The sequence below is a fragment of the Poecilia mexicana genome, unplaced genomic scaffold, assembly GCF_051168715.1.
Source record: "Poecilia mexicana isolate PSO_F unplaced genomic scaffold, ASM5116871v1 scaffold_7, whole genome shotgun sequence".
Lineage (NCBI taxonomy): Eukaryota > Metazoa > Chordata > Actinopteri > Cyprinodontiformes > Poeciliidae > Poecilia > Poecilia mexicana.
This window is the reverse complement of record NW_028263376.1, coordinates 8,673,171-8,692,377: the sequence shown is the minus strand read 5'-3', so window position 1 is coordinate 8,692,377 and position 19,207 is coordinate 8,673,171. Positions and strand designations below refer to the sequence as shown.

At 40.3% G+C, this 19,207-nt stretch overlaps 1 protein-coding gene across 3 annotated transcripts; it reads left to right on the top strand.

Moving 5' to 3' along the window:
• The first annotated feature begins 1,152 nt into the window (after window positions 1–1,152).
• nadka (NAD kinase a) lies at window positions 1,153–19,142 on the top strand. 3 transcript variants are annotated; one of them, XM_088007006.1, is made up of 12 exons: window positions 1,153–1,318; window positions 1,966–2,125; window positions 4,816–4,899; window positions 14,257–14,386; window positions 14,476–14,584; window positions 15,094–15,179; window positions 15,271–15,373; window positions 15,477–15,619; window positions 15,914–16,013; window positions 16,327–16,484; window positions 17,364–17,446; window positions 17,794–19,142. In XM_088007006.1, exons 2-12 carry the CDS (start codon window positions 1,980–1,982, stop codon window positions 17,939–17,941), a joined length of 1,290 nt encoding a protein of 429 aa, XP_087863132.1. In that variant the 5' UTR covers window positions 1,153–1,318; window positions 1,966–1,979; the 3' UTR covers window positions 17,942–19,142. The 3 variants fall into 3 exon arrangements, with proteins under 3 accessions (XP_087863132.1, XP_014869407.1, XP_014869408.1); XM_015013921.2 differs by having other exon boundaries at window positions 1,955–2,125; XM_015013922.2 differs by lacking the exons at window positions 1,153–1,318; window positions 1,966–2,125; window positions 4,816–4,899 and adding an exon at window positions 12,182–12,549.
• Window positions 19,143–19,207: the final 65 nt, after the last annotated feature.

Below are 19,207 nucleotides of genomic sequence, written 5' to 3'. Positions count from 1 at the left end.
CACAGTTATGGAATATTGTGTGTGGAATGAATTTTAGGGCTAAGAATTAATGTCATCCAATTTGGATTAAGGCTGGGATTGAACCTCAGCGTGGCCAGATAAATTTAACCTAACTTTCTCTTTTTGTCAAATAAAATTGTTTTACCTGTGTTGTTTATTTTATGCATTTATATGTTTTTAATTTTGTGAAAGACCTGTATAGCATCATGTGTTTATTCAACTTTATTAATTTAACCAGAAAAGAAATGCACTGCAATAAGGGTAGCGCTGTTTCAATCTATTTTTACTGCAATAAAAGCAAAAAGTAGTCTTCAAAGAAAGCAGTGATAGAAAAAATGCATTTCATAAAAAAGCTACTTGAGTAACTCATAATAACGTCTGATTTAATATTTTTAAAAAATTTAATTTTACATTTTAAATCATTTTAAAACATAAAGTTGTGTGCGTATTCAGGAATTTTAAAAAAACAAATGAATAAAAAGATTAACACAGATAAATATTGGGTTAGAAAATAAATTCAAGCTCAAGAAGCACTTTTCAAAAGAAAAAAATAAATAAAGCCTATGAAATTAATATTTACAGTAGGTAAATGTTAGATAAAGTACATCTAGTGTTTATGTTCACTTAATCTCCAAGAACAAAGCTTGTGTATGAGGTGTCACTTTAACTTAAACTGTAAGTGTGAGTTTGCATCTTTGCTATAACCTGTTTGTTCTTCATTAAATGAAGTTACTCACAACAGGGCGAGTAGCGAGAGATTTTATTTGGGTAAAAAGCAGTGCTTCATAATTGCTCAAGAAAAAGTATGGTGCAGTAAAACTACTAAAAGTACATTTTCCCCAAACATTCACTCAAATAAATATAACTGAGTAAATGTAATTAGTTATTATCCACCTCTAAGTTGAACATATGCTGAAAAAAGACCATTTGTCCAGTCTTTTAACTTTTGTTTCCCCCCACCTGTGATTATAATTACCTTTCTTGTGCCTTATTTTTATTTATTTATTTTTACTATTTTATTAATAGTGATAATACATTGCATTAATATTGGTTGTGACTTTTTCAAAATAGTATGATTTCTTCTTTTCGTGCAAATATCGTTTTACTCCTTTATCTGGACAAGGCGAGGAACTTGCTATTTAACGTCACCAGTTTGAGAGCGACTGATTGGTCAGTCGGGATCCGGAAGCGGTGAGCTGACTGTTGACAGCTCTCCAGTGAACGAAGATGGTGAAACGCTGTAATCTTAGCCTGTAATCCTCCGGCTCTTTTCTGAGCTTCAGCCCAGTTATCCTGCTGTAAGGTTTTCTCCTAAAAGGTAAAGTTTGAAGTCAGAAACAGCGTGACGCTGTGTTTTCTACGACTAACCGGGAGTTTAGCTCGCTAACTCACTAGTTTTAGCTGCTTCAGCTGGAACATTCTGCCCTCTGGTTCCTTCACACTTTCTTAGCCATTGCCGAATCTCCATTTGCTCTAAACGCTGCATTTTTAGACTTTCTTTAAGTCGTACTTTGCTTTAAAAAAAAAAAAAAGCTTGCCGGGCTGTCAATAATAATTATAGCAAGCTTTTAGCTCATGCTAAAGCTTACATAATTATGAAAATTTGGCCTGCTCACTTACAGCATCATGGATAAACACCGACAATTATAAGTTGCTGAGCAGTTTGAACTTTTCGCCTGAAGCTGCTCTGTGTCCTCTGGATGTTTTTGTGAAACGTAAAATATATATTTTTTTAAAACGGCAAGAGTTTTAACAGCTACACTGTATAAAGAAGTGTTCTTGCAGTATTTATGCGTTTCTTCAGTTAAAGTTGTGCAAGTTTTATCTTTCCCCACTGAGGAGTTCTGAAACAAACCTGCAGTCTCAAAACTGTCGGTTCCTCCCATGCATACCACAGGACGTCATTGTTTTGTAACTGTTCATGCACAATGGCTCAACGGTGTTGACTTGTCAGTTCACTTAAAGCCTGGCAATCGGAGATGGACGGTGGATCAGAGGTGCGACTGGAGGCCTCCACCTTCTGCTGCTCCACCTGTGAGGCAGCACCAATCACAGGCCGCCGCTCCGCTCAACGCATGAAGGCCCGCAGCCTGAGCACCTCCTCAGCCACTTACTCAGAACACAGGTCAGTAGGAACCAGGTACCCACTGCATATCAACACAATGGACCCCTTTTTGCACACTTTGTCTTTCTTGTTATAAACTGTTTTCAACGTAAACTACACATTAGTCAAAGCCAGAAGCATTCCAATGGGGAATGGTTGGGGGGGAAAAAACAGCCAGAAATCAAGATTCCAGTTTTGCTTTTCTGCTAAATATCACTGAATACACCTCACAGAAAAATATGTAAAGCTACCAACCTGTTAAGGCAGCAGACCTGTGCAGGTCTAGTACAAGTTGTTTCACCATATAGTCCCACAGTAGCGGAATATATTTAAAGCTACGCAGGCAGAAAACAGGATGTACTTGTTCTACAAGTTCATGAAAACCCGTCTGATGGAAAAAACTGCAAACTTATTTGCTTCAGCTTCTACAGCATCATCCGTCATAACTCATGCAACTGTTGAGATGTCAAGATTTGCTCGTCTGCCATTATGTCTGCTAATGCCAGCTGATCAAATCGATTCTCGTCTCTTGTGATGTCATTGCCTTTAAAGGGGCGGTTTTATGTAAAATCCACTTTTTTGAGCTTTACCTCATGTCATAATGTTATTCCCTCATCAAGAACGTACCTGGAGTGTTGTTTTGATTTTTTAGTACATGTTTGAGAAATTCTTGAATCCCGTTTTCACTTCATCACCCAGACATGTTTTTGTCAGTTTCTGAACGTTTTCAGGATTGTGAGGTTTAGTCAGTTATTTTTCTCCATAGAATTCCTGCCATTATATTTTTTCTTTTTTTTCCAACCAAAGTTGTGTATGAGTTATACAACACATAAAAAAAAGAAAATAGGTGAACCAACCATGCTAAACAACCAAAACGCTGGCCAAAATCAACAAAAAGAGACGAGACAAGTCGCAACAGAAATGGTCTGTAGTCTGGAATCCTCCCTGTAACCATAGAAACAGGCATCAAAAGTGGATAAATAAAACAGCAGAATACAAAAAAAAAAACCCAGAAAGGCTTCCAAAACCCCCCACCGAGCTGCAGGAAGAGGAGGCCTGCAGTGAAAATTGAGCCAGGCTTCCTGTTCCCCTCCCTATCTACCCCGTAATCAGATTTGACCAGGTTCATGTGAGGAAGTGGAGGGGATAAAAACAAGAGGATGTGACACAAAATCACCAGCAGAGGGAGAGCTTGTAGCACAGCCAGTGTCTCCTGTCAGTCCCTTTGAGTTCTGAGGTCCTCTGTGTTGCCATGCTGTGGCAACCGTCCCCCCGGTTGGTTGGTGATGCTTCAGAGCAACTTCTGTTTTTAGCGGCTTGCATTAGAAGTGTTTCCTCAACAACCTTGTCACATTATCTGTTGCACAAACTCTCGACACTTGAGAAATCAGCCCGCGTGTGGACAGATCCTGCAGCCTTCTTTGAAACGGCCCGATGAAGGGAGAACCTGAAGAGGCTGGATGTGTTTACTTGTCGATGTGGTCAGTAGCTGGTATCCGTTTGCGAGATGAGGAAATCTGTAAAAAAAAAAAAAAAAAAGTGAACATCTCCCAAAATGTTGAAATAAACTCCCACAAAGGCAACATTATTGTCTTCTTTTGTCTACCCACACACGTTTGTTGTGAAACGTCTTTTTTGTTTTACAGCTTTTGAGTGTCAGAAATCCCCTTTTCCTTTATTTGTATGCTGAATGTGATGCAATAATTTACATTTTTAGCCCCTTTTTTTTTCTCAAGTGGTTGCAGGAGCTACAAAAATCAACTTGCGTCAGAGCCGCCTTTCTTTTAAAAGTGTTTATTTTAAAAAAATCCCTGTGTTTGTCATCCTGTGGGATCCTTATTTCTGGATGAACGATGCATGCGTTTAAAGTAAGTGCATCCAACTCAGGAGAGCAAATTTCATTATAAAAGGTCATTTAAAGCTTCACTTTTCAGACACCTCTAGTGACTTTTTATTTAAAAAAAATCCTGACAAATCTAGTTACTCTTTTCCTGTGCTCTTGGAGACTTTAACGGCGACAACGCTCTTTTAAATTCATTTCAATTCAAATTTTGCTACAACAACTCATTTAAAGATGTTGGATTAATTTATTTCAGTGATCTACAAATAAAAGTAGCTTGAAACGGCTGAATTTAAGTTCAGTGAATCAGAGTAGGGGAGTTGGTTGACTCAGTAAAGTGATGTGAAGTGACACAATGTGTTAAGATTTATTTCTCCCTTTTAAGAAACTCGCTTTGCTACAAACCACAACTTCTTTTAGTTGTCGTTTGGAAAAAAAGTGTCTGTGATCATTAAACATTGACTTCTGTTTTCTGGGCTACAAGAGATAAATGCATTTGTTTTTAAGCACTACATGACTCCTTACTCCACGTATGACTTGGCAGAGGCGCCAAATTAACTGTTGCTCACCACAGATCTGGCCTAAGGGTTTATTGCTACAGACTAAGTGCAGAAATCTCTACTTGTCGCCTGGTGATGGGCAAAAATAGTCACGCTTGTAAATATGTGCAACTCAAGGAATTTCAAGAAATCGCAAAACAAAATAGTTTATTTGAAAAGTGTGAACCATAAGACTTTGGGGACACTGATCATGTAGAGAAATGTGACATGTCTTTAGTCCAGACGTCAGGTTATTCTGTTGGTATCAAATTACTCTTTCAGAAAACAAAATCAACTTTACGGACCTGGATGTTTGCTCCTCTCTCTTCCAGGAGGACTCAGTCGCTTCATGGACCCAGTCCTGTAACTACATTTGGCCCGAAGGCATGCATGCTCCAGAACCCACATGCTGTGATGTAAGTTGGACAAAAAACCATTTATTTATTTATTTTTTATCTCTTTGTTGGTAACTAGCTTAATATGGAATAGCTACTGTGATACATGCAGCTTCTGGTTGCATGAAGCCTCATGCAACCAGACTAACATGAATAATTTGGTGGGAGTTCAAATGACACTTTTGAACATCTAAGAAGATACGGCTCTTATTCTGAAGGCAGATTTTTTCCTGGGCTCCTTCCTGAAAGACAAGGCAGTGAAGTAATGTAGTAGTAGAGTTACCATTACCATGTAGCTGCAGACTCTTAGCACAACCCCAAAGTCCCACTGGCTGCAACGCTTTTTGGTTGGTGCATGCACAGACATCTCCTTTGTGCATGCGCACATAGTAATAATTAGATGGTTCATAAGGATTACAGTGGGGTTAGTCGCTAGGGAACGAGAACAAAAAAAGATATTGCTGAAAAAGACTCTACTTATGTTTTTCTTTAAATGTGCGCATTTAGCTTCCTAGTGAGGTTAATGCAGTGCATTTGTATTCAAAATAAATTACAATAGTTCACGTAAGTTTCTTTACTTGTTGAATGACATGTTTTGAGGTGATTAAGTATTCATTAGATGATTTAAGAACAAAGTGGTACATGATTCCACTTTACAATGATAATAAAACGTTAGCAGTTATGTTACTTTCATTGGAAGCTTGTAAATGTCTCTGAAAACACTGAAGTGGTTACAGATTAGAATATCATCTTTACTGTGAATAATGTGGAGAAAATGTGAACTTTTCTTGTTTCTATGCAGGCACTCTTATCTGTTGTTGAAATATTTCAGTAATGTCCCGTGCTCCTCCCGTGTTAATCGCAAAGTAATGCATTCTTCTTCTGCACTTATATTTTCCCTGAAATTATAACACAACAGTGTTGTGAAGATAGGAGAGAAGGTTAGTAGCATTAACATCCATGGCAACAATCTGCAGTCAAACTTACACGCTTGTTTTTGGGATGTGGGAAGAGCTGCAGTAGCTGCAGACAACTCACACATAGGTGAACCTGCACACACACACACACACACACACACACACACACACACACACACACACACACACACACACACACACACACACACACACACAGTTTTCACATTAAAACTGCTTTATGCTTCAATCTGTAAAAAAGCACGTCGTTTTTCACGCAGTGGAAGGATTCGTGTATTTAAGTTTTTAATTGTCAGAGCAGTTATTTTTATCTTGCAGAAACATCTAGAACATTATGTGCAAATGAACCACAAGGCAGATATCTGCACGCAACATCCAATAAAGAAACGATTCTTTTCCTTAGTCTGCAAAAACACATTTCAGACTTTATTTGTTTCCAAAACGGGGGAAATCTTAAGTCTGTACTGAACATTTAGTGTAAATCAAATGTTTTCATCCTGGACTATTTCTGCTCAAATTAGTTTTTTTCTAGAAGTTGCTAACCTTACAACTCTTTCACTCAAGTGTCTCCATATCCTCTTGTGTAACTTGTGAAGTAAGCGTGAACCAAAAACCTTAACCTTAAATGGCTATTTGCAAATTTAGTCCTTCATGTAAAGAATCAGGCAGCGAATGAAAACCTAAACCACAACAACAAAAAAATGCTTCTTTAGACAAAGAATCATTTGTTCTTTAAATGCACAATCACAGCCTGGGCTTAGCGTGATTTTACTTTAGCTTATGTGGTTTATGCTGAAGGCTCTTTGCTATTGAACTTACCTAGAGTCACACCCAGCAATGTCTGCTGCTGTCAGATCAACCCTTAGATCAGATGACTGACTGAAAGGTAAATGATGTAAGTTCAACAGGTATATCTTGAATGGTGTATCTCTGTGGGCCAACAGGTGAACTTGCATGATGCACAACATTTACTGAAGTAAAAAAAAAAAGTAATAATAATACATTACTACTTTATTTTGATTGGGAAAGCACAAAGAGTTAACCGTCTTTCAGAGATGATGTATCCCAATGTGTTTCAAAGTGTTTGTGCAGCTTTTGATCTGCTGATAACAGGAGCTCTGCCGTTAGTATTTAAATGTTCAATTATTCCTTAGAAGGTCTCGTTACTCGTTGGTCATCTGATGATGTGGTGAGTCTAAACACACAGAGCCGAGACCAAAAGTGTGTCACTGTCGCCTAACCCCAGTGAACTGCTTCTGTAAGTTTATGGAAGAAAGAATCTCAGCTATGCGATGAATTGAGGTTGTTGTTCTTGGCTCTGCTAGCAGTTTCTCTATCTGCAAACATAACAAACTGGTGTTTGGTGATTTCCAGGATGTATTTTAGCAGCTGAAATGTGATTGTTTTTGCTTTTGGAGTAACATGATCAGAGGTACATGGATCAGACGTTTGTGGCCAATTTTTCTTTTTTCTTTTTTCTTTTTTTTTTTGCGAAAACCAGAGATCATTGCTGATTTTGGTCGATTCTGATTTCTCTTTAAAAACTGTAAAAATATAAAATTAGAATTCAAAATATTGTTTTCTAACCCTCCTCCTATGAGATGAACCTTTTAAAACTGCACACTAACTACAAAATGATAAGAGTTTATATTTATATCTTTTGCATTTTTTTATCTACAGTAAGCTAGTTAGCTCTCTCCAGGCTGTAAGTACAGATACTTACAGCCTGTAGTTTCCAAATGCTTATTTGAATCCAACACCTGCCATGACAGAGTAAAGCAGAGCGACTTTAACATAAAATGTTCCGCTTTCTTGGCATCTTTTTAAGTCTTGCTTTCTCTTTCTCTTCCGCAGCTGGATTTTACTGCAGACATGTACTGAGACATCCAGAAATTATAGTTTCTTATTCAATCTTTCAGGTGTTTTATCTGACTTTGTAACTTGATACCTTAATGATACTGTAAATGGCTAACTTTGAGTCTCTATGACAATTTGCACACCGATGAGAGTTACTAACCACTTTATGATCAGACATGCAAGCCTTCTGAGTAGGTAGTTGCATAACCAAGAGATAAATCCTTATGACTTTACCCGTTAATGCCTAGATATGATCATTTTAGTTATCAGATTTTTTTTTTTAAGATGTTGTGGCACTGCTGGAATTTATCTCTGTAACAATGCAAGCAGAGAGAGAAGGTAAAAAAAAAATCTGTTGATTGTCAAAGTCCAGTTTGACGTCATTGTTATAGCCGCCTTGCTGCCCCAGAAGAACAATTATTGTTTTTTGTTTTTAACCAATCACTGGTTAGCTTTAGTCTGGTTAAAAACCAGCTCCTTAGAGTCTTGACCCTTGGCTGTTGAGAAATTACTACCTGGAGGTGTGGACTTTATATTTACCAAACATTTACCTGTGATGTATGTAATGCGTCGGTTCGATGCTAACAAGCTTACTGGAAATTGCCTGCGCTGTAAACAACCATACTCCACTGCAAAGAGAGAAGTGCCGCAACGAGGCAGCTGTAATGTCAATTCAATATTTGGAACTGTGACCAGCTGGGTTGCTACGTTCACTTCCTCCATTGCCAAAACTGCAGGCGGACTGCAATTCTAAAGCTGCGCAGAAAATCAATGTCGTCGTCCACAACTTGTCCTTGTCTTCACTGATTGCCCCGGTTTACATTCTACCAGAGGAATCTATGTAAATGGGAGAAATCACAGAAGGAGAAGTGGAGAGAGATTAGAATCGATTAGAATTGCGTAGGAAGGTAGTGACCAGGCTAGACCAGCTTTAACAAAGCTAAAATTATAGCAATCAGGTCATTTGTAGGTACATTCCTACTTGAAATGCTTTTTTTTTTTTTTTTTTGTGCCATGCCGTCATTTGCACACACAATGACATGGACCAAACCCTGTAAACAGCTCCTGTTTTATTATGTAATGCAAACACTGATGCACTTTTGAAATACGCGGTTGCTTTTGTGCCACCCCGTCTCATTATCGTCCCAAACTGAGCCACAGGGATTGTTGATAGTCTTTAGCCTATTGCTTTAAGTCCCCTTATTGTTGTGAGCGACTCCCAGCCTTTCTTTTTCTTTTGATCAGTCAAAGCCTGGACTAAATGATGACCTACTGACACCCTCCATCACGTAAGCCTCTGTTTGCTGTTTGTTTCCCTCTCGCAGTGTCTGTAGGATTAGCATCCTTAAAGCTGCTCGACAGGTTAAAAGTAGTAAAACCAGGCTATCTTCGTCTCAAACAAAGGCTGGGTGGAAACAGTTTTGGGAAAGACCAGTTGGGGGATTTGTCATAGGAAAAGATGATTAGGCATAAAAGACAAAGGTAAAGTGTTTATGCTGAAGACTTCATCATGTCGGGTGAGGCCGAGGGGGATTTAAATTTTTTTTTTAATGTTAATTTGTGTCGACATTTCTCTGATTCTTGTACAAATCACACCAAAATCCACTTTAAAAAAACAAAAAAAACAACAAAAAAAACATGCTTATTATTTCTTTTGTCTCTAACCTGAACCATCTTCTAGTTGAGGAACTTAAACAGAGTGCAGTTCATTTATTGTTTTGATCACCTCCACATCTTTCCACCTGATTTTCTTTCGTCATTTCTTAGAATTGACAGGGAACAAATTTAAGACATCCTGACATTTCTAACATACTTTCGCATTGTAGTTTGCCAAAAAAATCTTGGCATCGACGCCGTCTTTAACGTGCAGCCAATACTTTTGTCAGATGAGTTGTTGTATTCTAAAGGAAAGTTGGAGCAGATGATCTGATGTGACATTATTTAATCTATTTACAGACCATTAAATCACAACAAAAGGCTGTAATCGAATCCGGTACTTAGCTGATAAAAGTTTATGTCATTAGCAAGGACGACTCATGCAGGAAAGTTAGATCTGTAACAAAAGGAGAGAGGTTTTCAAAAAATAGCGTCATAAAACTGATGGAGAGAGGCGCAATCCAATCAAATAGCCCCTTGTTGTTTCAAATCATAAAAGTAATATAACCTGAATTCATTTCCATTCTATAGTGCATACCACCTCTACATGACATAAAATGACTAAATATGGAAGAGGCTCTACGACAACATAAATTTCATCAGCTAAAATATCATAAGGTTTGGCTGGCTAACAGAAGAGAAGGATTTCAACAGACGCTTTGTGGTCATGGCAACAGGTTTGCTAATTACTGCATGATTGTCATCCTGATTCCTACCAACAGGATCAAGAAAGAGGGACAAACAAACCTTAACTTTTCATCGTGAAACTATTATGCTTCAGTTTGTATCCATGAGAACTGAGCCCGTAGCACATGGCCGTGAAATAAGAGACACAACAATTCACCGACGTCTTGTTTAAAAACCTCTCAGTGCACCGTATATTATCACTGTGTTTAGACTGCATACGAACACCGCCCAGGACGTGTACCAACACCCGCGCAACGACGGCAGACTTGCGTTTCCAGAACGGCTGGTTATTTTAATCTATATAGAAAAGTGAATAGTTGACATTCCATTATTCGTAGTTCAGGTTGTACCCTTCAGCGTCTCCTCCCTTTTTAGTCACACTTCTTCAGGATTCAGGACACCGGATGATCTTACTCAGCCATCAGGAACCCTTCTGAAATGGTTCCATGTGCCGCTGTAAAATAAAGTAAGCACGCAGGCATGACGTAGAGTGACTTATAAATATTTCACATGTTAACTCGCATGATAGATCAATTTAGAGATAAAACTCTGTAATTTAGTGACGAGCTGTGTGATTTAACCTGTTTTACTCTGATACCCTTAAACACACCGTTAGGCCTGTCGTGGTAGCAAATTTTCCTCGTCAGTAAATTGACCCAGAAGTTGCGAAGATAAACGATAGTATTGTTGTTTTGAGGCCATTTTAAGGTAATATATCGATAATGGGATGATGATGCAAATTTGTTCCCTCAAACAACAGTAAACTTTAATTTTATACAGAACACTCCACGCTGGGGTTGGAAGAAATTTTAAGCATCCAAAATAAAACGCAACAACCAAAAAGGGCACATAAAGTGTTAAGTGTTAATAAAATCGCCCTTCGAAAAATGTCAATCATCAGAATGGAAGTCATCAAGCTAAGTTTATTTTATCGTGCGATTACTGACAGTCCCTCAGACTCGACTTGAGAGGAAAGCAGATCGAGCTTTCTCTGTTGTTGCTCCTATTTTATGGAACAAGTTACCTTTCCAGGTTAGATCTGCCTGGATCATTTTAAATCACTTCTGAAAACTCATTTTTATTCTTTGGTATTCATTTGAAGGTTTTTTTTGATACTCTGCTTTTATCAATTTGCGTTGCTATCGTTCCTGTATAGCACTTTGGTGCAGTTTAACACCGGTTTTTAAAGGTGTTAAACTTTAAAATTTATTTTTATAAAAATAAATTTTATAACGATGTATTTTTATAAATAAAAATAAATTTATTTTTATTTATAAAAATTAATTTGACATTGATTAGTTTCTTATTGTGACAGGCCTACAATGGTCCGGCCATCGGTAATTACAAAAAACAAATCAGAAGTTCACAAAACAAATTGTGAAAAGGTTCTGATGAGTTCGCAAGGCGATGAGATTCAGTTCCATTTATTCCAAATAAGGCACCAGTCCGTCCTTGTGGCTCACACTTAACTAATATTTTACTGGTTGATGAAATTCAGCTTTTCTTATCACTCTCTGGATGCCTTGGAAAAGCATGCATCACTATCTGAACTATTTATACCCTGCTATCGTTGTTTTATTATTTGATTTAGGATGATTCAAAAAAATCCTTCTTATGACGGTAAAAAGTAACATCATCAGCTTCCACTCATGAGGTCAACCTAAAATCAAGCTGTATATAAAACTCCTGCTGTAGTGACGTTGCAAAGAAAACGTTGCTACAAATACCGTGCATGATGCGCCGTGTGCCCTGCAGGTCACGCTTAAAAAGAAGGCAATCTTCACTTGTCTTTTTATTAAAACATATTTTTTACCTTCCTTACTGTAACAGCACACGAGGAAGCTGTAATGCTTCCTCCTTAACCCATTATTAAGGAGGATCCCTTTATTTCAAGGATGCATGAATCATCCTTGGGTTAATTTCCAATTAACAGTGGCGCTGTTGCCTCAGACCAGTTTCGTCGTTTCCCGTCTCTGTAAGTGGTCAAAACACAGAATGAGGTCATGCAGGTGGAAATGCTTTGAGGTGGAAGTAAATGGCAGCTGAGGTTGTGTCGCTCAGTGAGTCACACCTGTCCAACGAGGAGGAGACAGGGAGTGGAGTGGGCGGGGCCAGCTGGGCTGTGTGGGCGGGGCCCAGCATGCAGAGACGCCTTAAGAGGAGCGAGAGCTTTACCTCAGGAGCAGAGCTGCAGAGAAGGTTTTAGTGCTAAGTCCTGTCGGGGACAATTACAGTCTCAGTGGCTGCAGCTCTGAGAGTTTCTCAGCTGATCCCCGGGAGGCCTGAGCGCCGCTTCTCAGTTTACAACACGGGACTTTTATTTTGTGGGAGCTTCAGACTGTGTAGCTGTCAGAGGCGGGATGCGCTGTTCTGAGAGACGCAGCCATCGGGAAAGAACCTCGTTCTCCAGCTGAGTCCACCTTAAGCAGCGTCGGGTTTTTTTTATTTTTATTTTTATTTTTATAGCCATGAAGTTTAACCAGTGTGTAACAGAGGAGACACAGGGGAGCCACAGCGAGAACAAAGTCTGGAAATGGTGAGAAATTCACTTTTTATTTGCCCCCAAAAAGGAATCCGTCAGGAGGAGTCTATTATAACCAAACCTGGCTGTAGATCATCAGTTCGGGGTTGACGGCAACAGATTCCTAGAAGTGCACAGATGAATGCAGGTAGTCGCTGCCAACAGGGTGCGTGTTATCAAAGGATGTGGTTTGAACACAAACTGGCTGAATGAAAGGGGAAGGTCAGGGTGTGGACACTTTGAGGTGATCCGATGAGGAACTGGTCCTGAATAGATCAGAGGGTCACCGGCGGATCGCTTTGTCTCCTCCGGTTCACAGGGAAGCTATTCTGGTCAGTTTCAGCTGGGGGGAGAGAGGGGGGGAAGATTTCTCTACATCTGGGTCAGTTTCTGTTTAAAACGACCCAGCTCGGCCTTTTTGAAGGTTACGAGGTTTTGTGTTTTGTTGTGTTGCATTGTGGGGGGAAGTTTTGGTTTTAAAAAAAAAAAAAAAAAAAAAAAAGAGGAACTTGAAATGTGATCATGTTGTGACGATTCGTCCATTTGAAGCCAGAGATCTCCATTTGATCCATACTCCTGCTTTTGTTTCTGAAGATTGAATGCATTATGATGATGATGATGATGATTGTGATTAATGTTTGTTCATTCCTGAATGATATTGCCATCAACCTGCTTGTATTTCCAGTTTGTGTTTCTGCTGTTGTGGTTCACTTACCAGTTGGCATCTGCACACAAAAAAAACATCTAACAAATATCTCCGTTATGCAATTATTCACTTTTCTCTGAAAGAGAAAAACAGTAATTATTTCTGCTCCTTGTTAATCAGTACAGCATATTGATTGTTTCAGCTTTAATGCATTTGTTGTTTTTTGTGTTCAAATCCATTGAGGCGCCCAAAGATGGAGCTTAAATACCAGCTTAAAGTTTTCAAAATGTTCAGAATATCCTTAATGTTTAAAGAGCCACGCTGAAGTAGAACAATTTGATAGTCAGTTTTTCTACATTTAAACTTTTAAAAATTAGATGTGCCACTAAAAAACACGCACAAAAAAAAAAAACAATTTCTAAACTGATTTGATTGAGCGGTCTTCATAGGGAACATGTTGCAGTTCCCAGCAACAAGTGGGCGAGGGGCGGCTTCTGCAAACTATATAAAAAACCTCCTGATGGCCTTTATTCGTCACGCTCCCACTGTTCTAGGCGATCAGACACTCAGAGTTTGGTTGATGTAAAGATGTCATCGTTGTGTAAGAGAAACACAGACGAGCCATTCTGTTAGAAATGCAGGCGGCCATCTGTAGCTAATGAAGCTAACCAACAGAAGCAGACTCTGGGATTCCCTTTGGCACTTTCCATATTCTGCTTTTGATTCAGAGTATTTTTAGACGCCTTGAAATCGGTTTGGTCAAATTTATGTAATCGTTTTTCCACGAATGAACTTCTGTGACCCCGTTTCTCATCTAAGCGCACTTCTCCTTTCTTCAGAGGAGCTCTCCCGGTTTGTTGTTGGGTTTGTTGGGGACATTCGGCTCACCTTTTAGGGGTTGAGAAGAGGCGAGGTGTTGCAGAACAACAGAGCCAGACTTTAATCTGATGTATCTAATTGGATAGATGCTAATCAGTCCTGGTTATGATGCAGCTTTTGTTAGTTAACAGCTCTTATATCAGCTCTCCTGGCTGCTGTGTGATGTATTCTTTGTGTGCTTATTTTGCCTCCTTCAGGCATATTCAGGATCCCGCCAGCCAGAGGCTGACGTGGAACAAGCCTCCTAAAAGTGTCCTTGTCATCAAGAAGATCCGAGATGCCAGCCTACTGCAGCCCTTCAAGGAGCTCTGCACGTTCCTCACCGAGGTAACGGAGGTCCCGGTCGTCCTGTCCTTGTCGCGCCGCTTCCTTCTGCGTCGCGCGTCACGCGCCTTGTTGTTTCTTCGTCGCTGCAGGTGAAGAACCTGATGGTTTACGTGGAGAAGAAGGTCCTGGATGATCCGGCCATTTCAGGCGACGAAGTTTTCGCCGCCATCACCAAGAAATTTTGCACTTTCAGAGAAGGTACCGATTCAGATCGCTCTGATTAACTGTTGGTTTAGTAACTGATTAATCTGTCGCGCTTTTTTTTTAACCCCCATTTTCTGATTATTAATTGATGAATCAGTTAAAAAAAATTGCCACATTTAGCAGATTTTTTTTAGTTCACCACTTTTTTTGTACTGTTAGAAATACATTAAAATATATATATAATATATATATATATATTATATATATATATATATATATATATAATTCAATTGCTTTTTAGGGAAAAAAATTACCTGAAATGCAATACAACCCACGCACACGCACACACACACACACACACACACACACACACACACACACACACACACACACACACAAATATATATTTTCTTTTTTTTTTGTAGTCAACGATTTTCCGAATTAGTTTATGATGCTTTCATTAATTGATCACTATTAATACAATGAATTGTTTCAGCCTTGATAACGATTTATTTCTGTGGGCATTATGAACATAAATGTCTAATGGCGTTTGTGTCGGTCAGATCTGGACGATATCTCCAATCGTGTGGACTTCATCATCTGTCTCGGTGGAGATGGAACGTTGCTGTACGCGTCTTCGCTTTTCCAGGTATCCACCTAGAACAGATCATTACAGAAAACCCCACAGTGTCTATATTTCCCACCGCTACATCATCTAACACGCTTGTATTTCCTTGCAGGAGAGCGTCCCCCCAGTCATGGCCTTCCACCTGGGCTCTCTGGGCTTCCTGACGCCGTTCAAGTTCGATACGTATCAGTCTCAGGTCACGCAGATCATCGAAGGTCAGCGAATGTCCCCCGACCCGCCCGTCGCCGTCCCGCAGCGCGCCTTCTTTCTCTGCGGATCCTTGCGTCATGCATTGCTCACGCGTGCCTCTGCCTGCAGGAAACGCCGCCATTGTGCTGCGAAGTCGCCTGCAGGTGCGAGTGCTCAAGGACAACTGGGAGAAGAAGGACACGGTGGACGAGAAGGGCATCATCCTGACCAATAAGGACCTGGAGACCAGCCACAAAGCCATGCAGCATCAGGTACGTGACGTGATTCCTGCACCGTAATTAGGCCAAAACGGCTCGTTGTGTTGTCCCACATCCCCCCAGCCTGGAGGGCGTTGTGGTTGTTGTTGGTCAGCGCGGTGAGCAGGGTGTGACATCAGCCAACAGACTCTCCAGATGCATATTTCAGGTTGGCGGTCAGTGTCGTGTCTTCGCTGGCAGCAAACATGATCCTGACTCAGGGCCACTTCATGTCAGCCACGCACATGGAGAGGATTTTTCCAGAGTTGACTCCTCCCCTCTCCTCCCCCCACCGTCTGCGTGTTTCAGGTTCTTAACGAGGTGGTGGTGGACAGAGGACCCTCCTCCTACCTGTCCAACGTGGACCTCTTCCTGGACGGACACCTGATCACCACGGTGCAGGGAGACGGTGAGCGGACGGATCATTAAGCTGACACCATCATTTATTTATTTATGGGTTTTTTTACACTTTGAAAGCAGTAGGAATATAATTACTAGAAATGATGTTATTGTTGAAAGGATAACGGTAAGACAGAAAAATTCAGGTCACACAAGAAAGCCAAAAGGAAAAAAAAAATCTCAAAATGTAAATTTATTTACTTCATTTTGAACTCTTTAATTCCCTACATATGAAGAGACACTATTTTGAGCGTCTTTGATTGCAGCCGTGCCTGTGCACCGTGCGCTTCCCTGAAACACCTTGCGTCTCTGTTTTGCCTCAGGCCTGATCGTTTCCACGCCAACGGGCAGCACAGCGTACGCGGTGGCCGCCGGCGCCTCCATGATCCACCCCAACGTCCCGGCCATCATGATCACCCCCATCTGCCCTCACTCCCTCTCCTTCAGACCCATCGTGGTGCCGGCCGGAGTGGAGCTCCAGGTACGTGTTCAGCAGCGCCTCCTTTGGCTGGAAATGGAGCTGCGTTCTCATTTAAAAAAACCCCAACAGACAGGAGGAAGTGGGGGAATTTTCTAGGGGAAAATGTGTCGTTTTGTAATAGGTTAAAAATGAACAAATTCAGATGTTTGTTTTTTATTATTTTTAGACAGTTGAAGTTTAAAAATAAAAAGGGAAGAAGAACAAATAGTTAAGTTTTTGCAGGAAATGGATGCAGAGAAGTGTAGCGTTTATACAAAGAGGTAGAATTATTACTACAATGAATAAAATACCTTGCAAAAATAATTAATACCCCTTAAAGTATTCTTCACATTTTATCACATCACTGCTATGTTTTGATTTTTATGTGATGAACAATTGCAGGATAGTTTAGCATATGTTTAGCATATAAAAATCTGAAACATGCTGCATACATTTTATGTTCAGCCTCTTTACTTTGATCCTCCTAAATAAAACCCAGTGAAGACAATTGGGTTTGGAAGGAAAGTGTTTAAAGGGACGACGACGTTAACTAACTATACTGGGAAACCGTCTCGCTCCACCAGCAGACTGGTTCATTTTCATCAATACTAATTATTGACTCAAAACAAGCTCCTGGATTTTGCTGGAATGTTATTTGTAAGTTAGTTTAGCATTATTTCAGATGCACTAAGGTATTTGCACTGGAAGCTAGATCCAAAATACTCCGTTTTAGATTTTGTGCTTTCACACTACGGGGTTACGATCGGCTGGGCAAATGTTTTCTCTTCGTCTAGTTTCTGGTCTTTACACTCGACGGCACGTTTTGGTTGTAAAAGCTGCGCCCGTGTTTCTTCGAAGCGGTTTGAGCATTTCCTCCTTCCTCCTCTCCCCTCCTCTCAGATAAAGCTGTCCCCTGATGCCAGGAACACGGCCTGGGTGTCGTTCGACGGCAGGAAGAGACAGGAGATCTGCCACGGAGACAGGTCGGTCCGCACGCCGCTCACTGTCGTAATAAACGGTTGCTTGAGTATAAATGAGTGAGAACTGTTGGACGGACAAGGCAACACTCTCTTAATTGGCTCTTTAATTGGCTTGAGTCACATTCAATCCCTCTCTCTATGTAACATATCCAGATATAATGACCTTCCTGGTTGTTGTAAAGAGCTGCAGTGAAAAGCCCAGTGTTGCTCAACAGGGGATTCCACCTCGATGTCCTTCATATCAGTGGCCACTTTGTTCTTTTTACTGGAAATATTCTTATTTCCTTGTTCTGTTCTCATTTGGACCAACCTTTTTTTTGTTTGTTTTTCTTCCTTCATCCCTATTCCAGTATCACCATCACCACTTCCTGCTTCCCCGTTCCCTCCATCTGCTTCCGAGACCCGGTGAACGACTGGTTCGAGAGCCTGGCCACGTGTTTACACTGGAACGTGAGGAAGAAGCAGAACTACCTCAGCTCGGAGGACGAAGAGTTCTGAAGGACCGCTGCTTTCGCCCGCCGCCTGCCGCCTGCCACCGCCGCATTTCCAGGAATTCAAAGTGCAGTGATTTCGGACATGTAATCCAAAAGGAAAGCAGCACACTGCAACTCTTGGGTCGGCGTTGAACCCAAACGGACGGTCGCGTGGCGTCGTAGTGCTCTTGTTGGTTTGCTCCGAAACTTTTTCCATATTCAGGGAGACATGATGTTTTTTTTGTTTTTTTTTGAAGGAAATCAACTCTCTCTGCTGAAGCAAAGACCAAACTACACTAGAGTAGAAAAACTCCAGTTCATGTTTAACTAAGAAGAACTAATGAGCTCTTAAAAGTTGCTTTAGCTGAATCCAGGGCCCCAACTGTGCACAATGTGCCTTAAACACTGCTATCATCAGCATAAAGTGATATTTGGAGGTTACCAAATTTGTGTTTTTTGGGGGGTTTTTCTACGTAACATTTGCCATGTTTGAATTTCCTGCTAGCAGAACTGAACTCATGGCTGCGTTTTAGTTTACTGAATCAAAGGAGGCACAAAGACGTTGCGAGCGACTTCTTACTGATGTCTGGTTTTAAAGATTTTTCCTTTAAGCTTCCCCCAAACATTTTAAAACCTATATATTTTTAGACTGATGTCTGTGGGCTCTGCGATGGTCAGTGTGTGAATGTTGAAGGATTGTTACAAGCTTGTGCAGCCTACGCAGTGCGTTCTGAAGGTGGCCTCCGTTACAGGTCAGCCGGGGCCTGCCGCCCGTCCAGATGTCGGTTTTAAATCGACTCAACAGATCAATCATTCCTCTTAACCCTGTACATAAATGTAAAACGCTAATAAGCTGTTTTGTATAATAATGTTTATTCACAGGTTTACAGTGTATTATTGAAAATAAATCTATTTGCTACTTTTTATACGCCGATGATTTTGTCACCTGTTGATTTTTTTGTCGACGTGGAACCAGTCTAGTGTCTGACGATCCGTTAGAAAAGCATCCAGGACACATGAGATTTGTCTGACTTTTGACAGGAAAGAGAGCAGCTGGTTTGTCACCAGTGTTGGTCTCAGCTGTTCTCCATTAAAGTGCTTTTCACTTTTGTAACCGAGAGCCTGCAACTCTAACTTTTGTATTGGCAAGTTTGATAAATATTTCCAAGAAGCTTTTTTTTTTTTTTTTCCCCATAACACCTTAATAAACAAAGTTGAAGCAGGAATGGTTGTCTTTGGGTTTTTTATATATTTATATCTATATCAGAATTACTCCTGGTGTCTTATTTGC